Genomic DNA, 15,072 nt, shown 5'->3' with positions numbered 1-15,072 from the left:
TGGTGGGCAGTAATGTGGGATTGAGGGTAATAGCAGTGGAACAATGTTAAGTAACTGAAGTAGACATCATGTTTCTATAATAAAATAATCCATTGTACCTTCACAGACACTGATGAATGTGTCACCCACCCTGGTATCTGTGGACCTGGGACATGTTACAACACCTTAGGTAACTACACTTGTGTGTGCCCTCCAGAGTACATGCAAGTCAATGGGGGAAACAACTGCATGGGTAAGTCTGACTGATCATTAATACCTAAAAATTAGTGAAGTTACCTTGTGAGTCCTGTGAACAAGTGTCTGATAAAACACTTTCCCTTCTGCAGTTTTTCTCAAGAAAATGCTACAAAAACCAGTGCAGAACCAAAACACACTTTAATGACTGGAGTGAAGCTTTGCTATTATAGTTGTCAAGGAGATAATCAGTGATCCTGCTGAACTTTTCAGGTTCACAGCCTATACTCTCAAATCATTCCAAATGTGAAGTCATGTCTCGAAAGCAGTGCTAGTTATCTGAGGCTGGATGAATGTCATCTCAGGAAGCAAAATCAAGACAGACAGTTCTTCATGAGATTAGAACTTCTAAACCTTCCCTAATATACTTCTAATGTGTACAATATCTGAATTTTACACATCTGATAGTGTTTAAAGATCAAACATGGGTATACAGGAAACATGAAACAACTTATCAAGAACTTTCAGACAGATACACACAGTTAAAATCTTAGTTAATGTTGTAGTTCTGTGGTGTTATAACATTTGTACATGAGAGATTTAACAAAGTTTGTTTGCTTTTCAAATTGCATGAGAAATTTTACTTTTCTTGTTGTATAATGTCAGAGACTGCATTCCCAAATCAGAACAATGCATCTTCATTCCCTGGAAAAGGAGTTCCAAGTAGAAATAAAATTCCTCCTCAGTGTGTTTAAATAATTGAAATTAATTATAATCTTCACCACTTGCACACACACCACATTCACTCTGCAAAGAAAGACGGCAGTTATCGTTACCATGAGCATCAATTGTGGAGGCATTACGTTTAAACTTTAAAATTGTCAAGGCAACACAGTAAACGTGCCAGCTCTTGTGGCCCAGTCTAATGGTACTTCAGTAAATTTGCTTCTTGTTAGTCCTCATTATTTATCAAATCAGGAATTTGTTTTAATAGTTTATTCAAAAGGTGTCAAAAAGGAGCTCTGAAATGAGAAAGGAAAGAATGAAACCAATAATCAAATCTCGCTGTGAATTCAGAAGTATTTTCCTAACTAATCTGTTTAGAGATGTTATTGCACATCACTGGAGCAGAATGGAACTTGAACTCAGACTTCCTAGTTCAGAAGTATGAACACTACCACTGTGTCACAAAAGCCACCTTACTGTGAATTTATTTTGTTCTTCATGCATCCAGAAGTGCTCTAACACAGAATTGATTATATTTTTCCCATCAGCGAATTAGCACTGAAAGTTTTCATCTGTTAACTACCACCAGTAAATCACCCATGTTTCCAGTCGAATCTTTGACATTCAAAGCCCATTATGGTTGAAATAGTTCACCAAAGGTGAGGAGAGGTAGGGAGAGAGGGAGGGGTCTAAATTAAAATGGAGTTGGAAGGAAAGATACAGCACTGCATCCCCTGTGGTGTCCTCTACTCTCGAAAGGCATTGCAAGGAGAGATGGACGCCCTGTGCTCCATCTCCAGTGTCACCTGGGCATGTATCTACCTGTGGAGAAGGGGCAGGCAGTCAGCAGGGATGACCCCTTCCAGGGACCTCTGCTTGGACATGGTCAAAGGCAATCTGGCCAGGCCCAGGAGCAGACCCACGAGGAGGTCACAACTAATATACACTGTATATGGCCTCCACAATACCACAAATAACCAGTCAGGCTGGGCGTCCACAAACCACCACCAGCTGTGGTTAAATGGGACTGCTGCATGCAGCACTCTCCATCCCAAGTCCCCAAGGGAAAATGGGAGCACTCCCACGTAGAGCATCCTTCCCTGGAGGATCCCCAATACCCAACAGCAATAACACACCCTGGTGTGTGCGGCCAGTGGACCAACAAGTCGAGGCAGATGGTCTACAGCGGTGATTGTACAGGAATGACCTCCACACCAGGAGGAAGCACAGAGAGTATTACTGTGAGGCAGACCAGGCTCCTGAAGGAGGTTCAGGATCTGGGGCCAATGTGAAATTTTGTCCGAGCACCAGTGCCCATGGCAACATCCAGCCCAGTCCTCCCCCACCCAGCCCCCAGCTGAGACCCTGTCACCCAGACCCAAACCCAGACCCTGTCACCCAGCCCCCCGCCCAGACCCTGACACCCAGCCCCCAGCTCAGGGCCCTCACCCAGCCTTCAGCCCAGACCCTGCCACCCAGCCCCAAACCCAGACCCCGTCACCCACCCCTAGCCCAGACCTTGAAACCCAGCCCCAAACCTAGACCCTGCCACCCAGCCCCCAGCCCAGACCGTCACCCAGCCCCCAGCCGAGACCCTGAAACCCAGTCCCCAGCCCAGACTCTGCCACCCAGCCCCAAACCCAGACCCTGTCACCCAGCCCCCAGCCCAAACCCTGTCACCCAACCCCCAGCCCAAACCCTGTCACCCAGCCTCAGCCCAGATCTCACTACCCAGCATTGCCCTGATTGTGCTGCTGTGGCCAGGGCCTTCCCCCTTGCCAGCCACAGCCATTCGAGCCAGTGATGGTGGAGGTGTCGATTCCTGAGCAGTGAGCCTCTGATGCTAGCTGCTGCTCCTGACGGTGGGAAAGCTCAGTGTGAGTTAGCTGTGTTTGTGACAAACGCAGGAGTAAGGGTCAAAGGGCCAGTACCACAGCATGGTGGCCACTAGCTAGTTTCTGACCAGCACTAGGCTCCTCTACAGAAATATTTGGAACAGTCGTGTCCAGCAGCTGTGTACGTGTGTGAGAGTGTCTCTGGGGAAGAAGAAGCGAGCTGGGCAGGTCTGAGCTGTGCTTCACCTGCCATTGGCTAGAAGTCAATTGATCAATTGATTGATTGAGAGACTTTGATCTCCAGCTCCTGCCAATGCACTGGCCAGGATTCCTCAGCCAGGCTGTGATAGATCTCATATGGATGGTACCCAGGTGAACCCCCATAACTCTTCTGGCATGGAATCTACCCACTCCAGACTGACCAGGAGTCTGGAACATTAGGCCCAGTTGATCCTGGTAGAGTACAGCACTCGGTGTTCACACATCCTCCCCAGGTCAGCTGGCTCAGTGCGTGGGAGGAGCATGTCATCAGCCCAGACTGATGAATTGAACTGAGAGAAACTCCTCATGTTATTAGGTACAGAATTAGTTTAGATATTTCCTAAATTATCTGTTCCGAGACATTATTAAACCCCTCTGCGGGTGGCACTTGAACCCAGGCTTCCTGGTCCAGAGGTGAGGACACTAGCACTGCACCATATGAGTTTTCCTGTGATTTTTGTTTTAATATATAAATCCAAATGTGCTCTCACACACAACAAAATTTCTTTTCCCCATCATCAAATCACCCATGGTTTTTTTTTGTCTATTAATTACCATCGGTAAATCCCTGCATTTCCAATTGAATACTTTATGTATAAATCTTGTTAAGGGTGATGTAGACCACCAAAGGTGAGGGAAAGGGGGAGGGAACTCAGTCCCTCACAGTGAATTGTAGGTTGCTGTTTAATCCTTAGGACCAGGTGGACCTCATTGACTGTGAGATCCTTGATTGGGATTATTAATCTGGGCCAATCAGGAAGGCCTTGGATGACCATAAGCAGAGGATTTTTACCCCTCCAATGCTATTTTGATTTAGTCCCTGCCCTCCCCTTCACTGTTTTGATCACACAGCATTGCCCTTTGATGTGAGCACACACACACCATGGGTGCTGGGGGAAAAAATAAGCACTACCGCAGTTAGGCAGTAGTGTGGGGGTTAATAGAAAAGATTTTTTAAAAATAGGAGATTCACACAGCATTGGGTAAAAAATGAGGTCGGCAGATGCTGGAGATCACAGCTGAAAATGTGTTGCTGGTTAAAGCACAGCAGGTTAGGCAGCATCCATGGAACAGGAAATTCGACGTTTCGGGCATAAGCCTGATGAAGGGCTTATGCCCGAAATGTCGAATTTCCTACTCCTTGGATGCTGCCTAACCTGCTGTGCTTTAACCAGATTCACACAGCATTGCCCTTTGAAAAAAGTAAAGAGGAGTGTTTGATCACACAAAAAAAAGAGAAAAAAAAAGCTGAGGGTTTTATCAACACCCTGGAGTTGTTCAGGGAGAAGTGGGTGCCGAAGGGAGTGGAGTGCATTATTTCCCCCTCCAAGTCTCTTTTGATTTAATCCCTGCCCTCCCGTCCCCTCCCATCCCCTCCCCTTCACTGTTTGATCCCGCAGCATTGCCCTTTGCTGTGAAGGGCACTGCCTGTCACTGGCCCCTCGAGTGTTTCCTTTCTTCCTGGTGGTGGAAATTGAATAAAGATTTGTGCACGTTGTATTTTTCACTGTGTCTCACACCTGCACACACACACCATGGGTGCTGGGGATAATATAAGCACTACTGAGGTTAGGCAAGTATTGTAGGAAATTGGAAAAAATGAAAAGATAAAAAATACACAGGGGATTTAGAATCTCCTCAGTTCAGGGGGACGGACTCTGAGCTGGCATGTAAGTAAAGGGGGACAGAGTGACAGAATAGTGGCCTTTGTGCAGTTACTTCAATCACAAACCTGTGAAGAGCCCTTGCTGTGAAGTGGTAGTGTTCCCATCTCTGGAGCAGGAGGACTCAGTTCAAGTCCTTGCAATAACATCTCTGAACAAGTTGGTTTAAAATATATATAAATTCAAGAATCTGTTAGCTAATTCCAGTTTTCTGTTAGAGCGATAAAATGAGAATTCCTAACCTTTGACTTCAAAGCTAGGAGACTTAGCACTGAAATCAAAATGAAAATCTTTGACTTACTGTATGGGGAGGCAATGACCATGTGGTCTTATCACTGGACTGTTAATGGAGAGAACCAGGGAATGTTCTGGCAACACAGGTTTGAATCCGGCCCTGGCAGATGGTGGGATTTGAACTCAATAAAAATCTGGAATTACAAGTCTAATGATGCCCATGAATCCATTGCTGATTATCAGGAAAATCCATCTGGTTCACTGATGTCCTTCAGGGAAGGAAATTGGCATCCTTACCTGGTCTGGTCTACATGTGACTCCAGACCCACAGTAATGTGGTCGACTCCCACTGCTCTCTGGATAATTAGGGATGGGTTATAAATGCTGACCTAGAATCACCCTCATCCCATGAATGACCTAAAATAAATTCAACCAGACATTGATTCATAGTGGACAAATCACTTTGTTAACCACAGGAAGTGATAAGGAACTGTATCACTTACTCTATAATCCAAGCTCTCAAAGAAACTTGTACTTCTCTTGGAATTTTCAGATATATTAATATTCAATAGAATGTTGGCAGTAAGTGAGAGAATGTCTGGCCAGAAAGTGCAAATGAGTTGGTATGTATTGATGTAAAGTCCAACCTAAATGTTCTACCATCAACAGGCAGCCAACAAATATAAGATCAGGAATATTTCAACAGATGTTTAGATATGATGCCAGACTTTAGATTTTCATACCATTTTTTATTTTTTCCAGACATGAGAAAGAGCTTATGCTATCGACACTACAACGAGACATGTGAGAATGAACTGTCCTTCAACTTAACCAAAAAAATGTGCTGTTGTTCTTACAATGTGGGTAAAGGCTGGAACAAACCTTGTGAACCTTGTCCAACACCTGCTACATGTGAGTCTATAACCATTCTTACCACCTGGATTACTGTACTCATTCAATGAATGAAAGTAAAACATTCAGTTCAAAAAATTGTTGTCTTTTTAATAGGCTTAAACACATTTTACTTCATTGTAGTTCATTCATGTAGTTCATTTCTGTGTTGACAAGTTATTTAGCTCAGTTGGCTGGACAGCTTATTTGCAATGCTGAGTGATGCTAATAATCCCCCGCTATTGATCAGAAACTCAACTGGACTCACCACATAAATGCAACGGCTACAAGGGCATGTCAGAGGCTAAGGATATTGTGGTGAGTAACTCACCTCCTGACTCCCCAAAGCCTGTCCACCACCTGCAAGGCACAAGTCAGGAGTGTGATGGAATACTCCCCACTTGACTGGATGGGCACAGCTCCAACAACACTCAAGAAGCTTGACACCATCCAGCACAAACCAGCCCGCTTGATTGGCACCACATCCATAAGCATTCACTCCCTCCCCCACCGATTCTCAGAAGCAGCAGTGTGTATACCTACAAGATGCATGACAGAAATTCACCAAAGATCTTCACACAGTACCTTCCAAACCCATGGCCACTTCCACCTAGAAGGACAAGGGCAACAGATACATGGGAACACCACCACCTGCAATATCCCCTCCGAGCAACTCACCATCCTGACTTGGAAATATACCGCTGTTCCTTCACTGTCATTGGGTCAAAATCCTGGAATTCCCTCCCCAATGGCATTGTGGGTCAATGTGGACTACAACTCATCAATGTCTTCTCTAGGAGCAACTAGGGACAGGCAATAAATGCTGGCCCAGGCAGCAACACTCATATTCCACAAAACAAATATATTTTTAAAAAACACCTGGTTTGAACAGAGTGTGGCGATAGATGCAGCCAATCTGCTCCCCCAGGGAGGGGTTAGCAACTTAAACATTATAACAAGGCTGTGTGTGATATATTTCATCACCATTAAAAAGGCCTTTCTTTCTTATTTCCAAACAACTCCGCATGACGATTTTATTATGCCACCTCTGGAACAAGTGGGACTCGAACCCAGGCCTCCTGCTCCAGAGGGAGGGGCATTACCGATGCACCACAAGAGTCCCTTTTAGTTGCATGTAGGATTCAGTTATAGGGGCAGGAATAGGCCATTCCACTCCTCAATGCTGTTCCACCACCATTCAATCAATCAAGGCTGGTCTTTGGCCTAACTTCAAATATCTGCCTTTGGCCCATACCCCTTAATACATTTGCTGAACAAAAACTTATCTATCTCAGATTTAAAATAAACAAACTGATCCAGCGTACAGTGCCGTGTGTGGGAGAGAGGTCCTAATCTCTCCCACCCTGTCTGTGTAAAGTTGCTTCCTAACATCTCTCCTGAACGGTCTGGCCCTGACTTTCAGACTATGCTCCAAGTTCTAGAATCCCCAACCAGTGGAAATAGTTTGTCTTTATCTATCCTGTCTTTTCCTCTCAATATCTTGAAGACTTTGATCAGATCACTCCTTAAAGTTCTAAATTTTCATGAAAATAGGCCTAATTTATCTAATATCATTCATAACTTAATCCCTGAGAGTCAGGTTTTGTAAACCTATGTTGTATTCCCTTCAGGGCCGATATATCCTTCCTAGGGTGTGGTGCATAGATCTGCATCTGTTCACTAGATTCCTGCTATCATCTTCCTTTTCAGTTTTCTCCATGACCCTTCTACCCTGCCCCATCTCCATTTGATCTCTCCCCAATCTTTCTGATATCTCCAAACCACAATCTATTTATATGGCTTCCTCCAGGCCTCCATCTGCCTTTGTGGCTCCAATGTCCACCTAGCTCCAGATGCTGATCTTTTCCCCCAGTCTTTGGTCTTGCCTCAGTTTTCCAGCCCTTTCTCAACCACACTCTCCTAACTTATCCACAACCTGGGTGTGGCGCCGTGCTGAAGACGTTCCCACCCACGGGCCAATCAGCCACCCAATCTGGTTGCTTACAGAAAAGAGATGGAAAGAAATGACTGCTAATCAAATCCTGCTGCTCAGTTTGGCAGGACTTGTGGGAAACCCCTTATTCCAGATTTCCCAACATCTCAGCAGCCCTGCCCCCACTCCCACCTCACCTTCAAATCAAGATCCATCTCACAATTGCCAGATCTCTTTCCAAATTTCTCTGGGTTACACTCATTTCTATTCATTGTACACTTGTATCCTACTTTTTTTTTCAACAAGTCTATCGCGATATGTTTATATATTTGTGATATATTAGATACATTTATCAGGCTCTCCTGATGTTTCGAACTGACTGGTTATAAAGTGCAAAGTCACTTCTCAGGGATTCCAGACAGTGTTCTGAAAGGTGATGTATGGGTTCCTGGTCTCAGTTTGTCACAAAGAAATGTACATAGTGTATTAAAATGAAATGAGTAATGGTGCATTTTAGATGATTTACTAATATGATTGTGTGTTCTAGCTGAATACCAGTTGCTGTGTGGAAATCAAGGCCCTGGCTTCACCATTGATTTCGAAACTGGGAAACCTGTTGGTAAGTACAAACATTTTTTGTACTTGGGTCACATATTCCTTCCAAAGTATTTGATTTTTGTCAGTATTTTTATAACAATATTTGGAGAGAATCTGTATTTAAATGCAAAACTTCAGCCCGAACCATATTTAATTCCCACCCCTAACAGTTGAACAATGCTGCAGTCATCAGACCTCTATGGATTTATTGTGTAACATCAGAAGTCCCATGACACCAGGTTATAGTCCAACAGGTTTATTTGAAATCACAAGTTTTCAGAGCACTGCCCCTTCCTCAGGTGAAGTGATGAAGAAGTAGTGCTCTGAAAGCTTGTGATTTCAGATAAAACTGTTGAACCATAACCTGGTGTCCTGTGACTTCTGACCGCAGTCCACCCCAATCCAACACCAGCACCTCCACATCATGAATATATTGTGTAGTGGTCTCAATTATTACATTCTGAAGATTTGATGTAAAGGAAGAAGTTGAGATAACAAGCAATAGGTTGATCGGAGAAGAAACAAAACAACTTAGCCCCAATAATCACAATATTTATCAGTGGATGGGTTTCATTCAAGTGTCCTTTTAACTCCCAAGCCAATTTTAACCTCTTCACTTCAGTGGAGGGTAACAATTGGGTGAAGTGTAAGACAAACATCTGGGATGGAAATATCTATTGCTGGAAGGAACAAGCTTGGAGATAAAATGGCACCTCACTAGGCAGGCATCAAGATGGCCAAAACCCAACAGTGGGATCTCCTCAATCCTGTGCCTCTGGGATCCCTGTGATCCTGTAACTCTGGAATCTCTGTGACCCTGTGACTCTGGGATCTTGGGTATCTTGGGGATCCTGGGATCTCTGTGATCCTGTGATTCTGGGGATGCTCTTCTTTTAGCTAATGTGCCATCCTCCATGGCACTGTTGAGGATAGGAATTGCTGCCATCTCACTGACCACCTTGCTGGGCAGTGTGTACACCCTTAGGGAAGCCTCACCAGTGGCCTGCTTCACTCGTGTTGGTGTGAATCGATGTCCGCACAGGTTTCCCATCAGATTTCCAGCCAGCTGATGACAAACCAAATTGCCCCACAAGTTTTGACCCATAATCCACGCCCTCCCTTGCTGCTGCTGGGTTTATCAGTCAAAATCAGAGTATCAAGGTTTGAAAGCACTGCAATTCGGATTTATACAGAACAGGCTTCAGAAAATGTACATGGAAATTGAAAAAAAAGTTGGCATTTCATTCAATTTCACTTGAATAAAGTTCTGTTTTCATTTTTAAACTTGCACTCTAGAATGTTCAAAATATATATATTTTGGGGAAGTTGGATTTTTGTTTCTCATCTGTTATCACTTTCATGATAATGGAATCACTCTTTGATAATCCTTGGAGATTACATGTTTATCATGAAATGAGTACAGAGGTTTGAAGGAGTGGGTGGACAATCTGGTGGGTCAGACCTTGTTTCCCAGACGTTGTGAGGCATAATGAACATGACAATGGCCTTACTGTGGTTGATTTTCCAACACAGATGGCTACTGAAATCCTGAATAATAGAGAAATTATTATTTTTAGTGGAAATAGGCCAAAAGGCCCAACAAGCCCACACCGACCCTCCAAATATCCCACCCAAACTTATTTCCCTACCCTAGTACTCTACGTTTCCCCTGACCACTGCACCTAACCTGCGCATTCCGGAACACAATGAGCAGTTTAGCATGGCCAGTTCACCTAACCTGCACATCTTTGGATTATGGGAGGAAACTCACGCAGAATGTGCAAACTCCACACAGAGAACCACCTGAGGCTGGAATCAAACTGGGGTCCCTGGATCTGTGAGGTAGTAGTGCTAACCACTGCACCACTGGGCCACCTAAATTATTCTCGTTGGTTTTGCAATTACAAGGACATTAACTCAATGCAATACAAAAACAGAGCTAACTTTTGATTTACTTCTTTAAAACCAGTAATTTAATGGGCAGGTGATGTTTGAATATAACATTGTACAATTTATATTATTATTGATAAATTTGTGTGTATCATTCTATGTTCTCTTCCAATTCCAAATTTAGTTCGTGAGATATTTTCTCATTAAGACAATAGCTTTTTAAAAACAATTAGTCAATAAATAGAAAAGGTTTGTACTAAAATAAAACCAAGAACCGCAGATGCTGAGGATCTGAAGCAATAGCAGAAATTGTTGGGAAAACTCAGCAGCATCTGAGAAAAGAAGGGTCATTGGACCCAAAACAATAACTCCATTTTCTTTCCACAGATGCTACCAGATCTGCTAAAGTTTTCCAGCAACTTCTGTCTTGGTTAATGCAATCTGCTTTATGAAAATTATCTGATGAGAATGCTCCTTCTATGTGATTAATGTACATATCTCTTTGATGTTCTCCCTCCAGTCACCAGATATTGTTAGGTACAATGGTCTAGAATCAGAGTGAATGCACTATTTCAATTAACTAATGAAGTTAAAGGCAGGAATATGGCAAAATGATCATAATAGTGTAGCTAGTACTGGAGCCATTTGTAACACCAGCAGCAGCCTGTGAGGAACAGGAGGCTAACAGAAGAAAGACTGGTTGAGAACCCTTACTCTGCTAGCTTCAAATGAAGGGTGGTGTTCTAAAACAGTTGGTGAAGGCAATTTCCAAAGGTGCCTTAACAATACCCAAACCAATACCCTGTCAGACATGTTTCTGGTGCCGATTGAGCAGGGGACAATGTTCCAGTAGATAGTTCCGTATCAATTTGTTCAGAGGTGATATAACACACCCCTGGAGCAGCTGGGACTTGAACATAAGCCTTCTGAATTGGAGGTAAGGACACTGCCACTGCACCACACGAGTCTCAAAAGTTGGTCCCTCAAATTAGATGTGAAAATGAGAAACAACTGGGTCTGATTTCACCTGATGCCCTCCTTATGTAGATTGTTTTTTAATTTCACAAAAACCAAATCAATCCAGACGTAGCTATGTATTTTAATATAAATCTCAATGAACGATTGCATTGTATACCTCTAATTATTAATTTCCTTACCACTAGATATCGATGAATGCAGAAAAATTCCAGGGATTTGTGCAAATGGTGTCTGTATCAATCAGATTGGCAGCTTTCGATGTGAATGTCCAATGGGATTTAGTTACAATGACTTGCTTCTCATCTGTGAAGGTATAGTCACGTTCATTATAAGATCCAACTTCAAATCGATTTCTGCTATATCTGACTTTCACATCATGTACAATTGTGAGTTCTATTGCCGTATTTCATTTTTTTCGAGTGCTCTTGAGAAAGTGTTAGTGAACTGCCGACTTGAATCACTGCAGTTCATGTGTTGTTAGGAGGAGATTTGCAGGATTTTAACACGGTAAGGGAAGGAATGGCAAAATCATTCCAAATCAAGGTGGTATGTGGTTTGGAATGGGACCAGTCAGTGGGAGTGTTCCTCTGTATCTTTAGCCCTTGTCTGGAGGATACAGGTCACAGGTTTGGAAGGTGCTGTTGAAGGAACCTGAGTAAGTTGTTGAAAGGTAAGTTTTCTTCAATACTCTCCTGTTTAACCAAAACTAAAATATGTGTGAAAGACTTTTACAACCTAATGATTGATTATCAGCATTTCAGTTGCATTTAACACATTTTCCTGTCCATTTTTTAAAATCTTAAAGATAATCAGTCAATCTGCTTGGATAATTTGTTAGCAGAAACTGTAAAATATGATCCAAATGTTTAATCAGTTTTTGACATATTTCAGCATTGTGTGCAATTCCAAAACCATATTTTACACATGAAACATAATACAAACATTTTTAAATTAGTTATGAAATTAGAAGTAACAATCTTTTTAAGTTACGTTTTTCAATTTAATAAAACAATTTGAATATGTAGCTACAAAGCCTGCAGTTTCTCAGAAAGCAGTCTTATTAAATGGTGAAAAAGAATGGAGAAAGGCAATTATTCACAAACTTTTCAATGATGGGAGATTTTGACCAAGTTTGCCTTTTGTTATATTATTGTTGGTGTCCAAATGATTTCATATTTCTCACTGATCTAAACATTTGTATTGAAGATGTCCTGTATATTTTACAGTGTAATTAATTCACTTAATCACATTTCAGACTGAAACTTCCTTAAACATGATTAAAATGCAATCTGGGTTCAATATGTCTGTCTGAAAAACACCACAAATTAAGAACAGCCAGCACTTACTTCATCGAGCTCATTTTAATTCCTAGCTATAGTTTGTCTCTTGCTAAACATATTTAAAAGACTACAATATTGACTCCCTCAGAAATTAATTTCATGCACATCACTCAAGTATTATGTGCTTTATCGATGCAGCAAGTTAATCCTATGTCAGCTTCTAATGCTGAAAGACAAAAACACTCCTAAACCTGTTTTATTTCTGAAGACCTGTGCAGTACTTAAGCTGTTAACCTCCTGACCTAATGACTCTAATGTGGGCTTTACCTCCAGCAGTATATTCACCTGGTGCAGCAATGCTTACAGAATCCCTCATAATGTAAAAGATGAGGTATAGATATCATGGAACTGAAGGATCAGACAGACATTTATTACAGCTGACCAAAGTATACCAATCTTACATTCACTGACACCTAAATGTCTGGGTAAGTAGCTGCCTAACCTGCTGTGCTTTGACCAGCAACACATTTGCAGCTGGGTAAGTAGAAGGCAATTTGTAATAGAGGAAGAGCACAGTTCTAATAGTGTGTCACATGATCAGGTGACCCTCAGATAAGATGGCATATGAGATCTTTAGACCCTCAAGTAATGTGATAAGATACAATGATGATATAGGCATGTCTGTTAAAGCATGGGCATTCAGACTGTGACACAGCACAACATGATGACATTCTCCAGGTTTATCACATGCCAGTCAAATGTCGAAGCCTCCACTATGGCAAGCAGGAGGTATACACCTTAAGAAATAGAAACAGCAGCAGGCCATTCGGCCTTCCGAGCATGCTCCACCATTCAACAGGCTGATCCGAGAGTTCATTACAATGCAGAAATGTACCACCAACCATCTTGGTCTTAGGAAAAATGTTAGGCGTCCAGAGCTTAATCCTGAAACAATAACCAGCCTTTTCGGAGATGCAAAGAAGGAATCTTCATTTATTTGAGGTTCCATGCTTGTTTCATTCTGGAAAATCATTTGCCAGTTTTGCTGATTTCCTTCCTTTGCTTTTCCTCGAATTCACAGCATACTCATTGCTTTCTTTTCCAGCTTCTCCCTCAACAATCAGTCACCTTTGTTCCTGATCAGCTCATTTCCCTGATGATAACTTGCCATGATGGAAAGGTGCAGCTGTTAGATAAGACTGTCACAGATACCAAACATTCATGTGTCTTCACCAATGAGTTGTAATGGAAAACATCCATCTGATATCTGCAACCAAGTCTTGTTTAAATGAACACAAGCCCCATTATTAGATATGCCCCAGTAGCCTAGTTCGAACATAATGATTGTGTTCCCTCATCCAGTTTATCTGGGATGAAATTCCCATGCCTGAGTCACAATGTCTGCTCCATTTACAGTAACACTGTTTTTATATCCAGATTTAATTTTGAACTTGGTGAACATGAAATAAAAACAACTTTATTTACTGTATTCTATTTCTAGTTATAAAGCTCTGTTTTAATTGAAGTCTGCTACATTTTGAGCATTCCAATCTCCATTAATCTTCTTAACTTTTCAGTGTTTTGTTACTTCTAACTCAGACTTTGAGACACTACAAATGGTATTTTTGCCTTTATTTCAGATATTGACGAATGCAGTAATGGTGACAACCTTTGTCAACGTAATGCAGACTGTATTAACATTCCTGGGAGTTACCGTTGTGAATGTTCTGCTGGATATAAACTAGCACCTAATGGAGCTTGCATTGGTAAGAGTTTATTCAGTAAGACAACAGCTTCTGGTGAAAATTCAGCTTCATTGTTGGATTTTCTTATTCTCTCATGGAATGTGAGTGTCACTGGCTGGGCCAGCAGTGGTTAACTCTCCCTAATTGCCCTTGAGAAGGTGATGTTGAGCGAATCATTCCAGTCCAACCACACCCATATCAGTCATTAGGCAGGATGGTGGACATGTTGTTTGTATATTGCTACAACTGTGATTTGCATTGAAATAGCACAGAAAATCATCTCACATTGCTTCACAGATGCATAGTCAAAATGAAGGCACCAAGTCAAAGACGTAGGAGTTAGTAAGGATGACCAAAAGCTTAGTCAATGAGTTTGTTATGAAGGAGAGCTTAGGGAGAGAAACTCCAGGGTCTGTAGCTGAGATGGGTGATTATATGTCGAGAATGCAAAGGAAGTGGGTGAGGCTGTGGGATGTACAAGAATCCACATTTGAGAACAACAGAAAATTTGGTGGGATAGGCTTCATAGGATTGAGTGAAATTTTAAAGGCAGTGTGAATGAAGCTAAAAGGGAATGTAACCATGAGGATGAGAATTTTGAACTTGTCAGGTCAGTGACAGAGGCAGGGTTAGCATGTCACTGCAGTAATGATTGAGTAAGAAATAATACAGGCAGCGGAGTTCTGAAGAAGCTACAAAGGAATGGGAATATGGCCAAGAGATCATTGGAATTATTCTGGCTGGAAATAATAAATGAGAGTTTCGGCAGCAGCTGCCCTGAGCTATAGGCAGAGGCACGTGATATCATGGCTGTGGAAGGGGTGGTCTTTCTCATAGAGAAGATGTGTGATCAGAAGCTCATCA

General features: G+C 42.2%; 1 protein-coding gene across 2 annotated transcripts in view; it reads left to right on the top strand.

Annotated features, from left to right (window-relative positions):
- Positions 1–15,072, top strand: part of LOC132825797 (fibrillin-2-like) — a 327,149-nt gene that overhangs the window by 234,281 nt on the left and 77,796 nt on the right. For both annotated transcript variants that reach the window (XM_060841289.1, XM_060841280.1), the window contains exons 40-44: positions 107–232; positions 5,657–5,806; positions 8,266–8,337; positions 11,369–11,494; positions 14,104–14,229. In XM_060841289.1, coding sequence (XP_060697272.1) covers positions 107–232; positions 5,657–5,806; positions 8,266–8,337; positions 11,369–11,494; positions 14,104–14,229 — 600 coding nt within the window. The remainder of the gene's footprint in view (positions 1–106; positions 233–5,656; positions 5,807–8,265; positions 8,338–11,368; positions 11,495–14,103; positions 14,230–15,072) is intronic.

Source organism: Hemiscyllium ocellatum, chromosome 2, assembly GCF_020745735.1.
Source record: "Hemiscyllium ocellatum isolate sHemOce1 chromosome 2, sHemOce1.pat.X.cur, whole genome shotgun sequence".
NCBI lineage: Eukaryota > Metazoa > Chordata > Chondrichthyes > Orectolobiformes > Hemiscylliidae > Hemiscyllium > Hemiscyllium ocellatum.
This window is presented reverse-complemented; position numbering and strand designations above follow the sequence as displayed.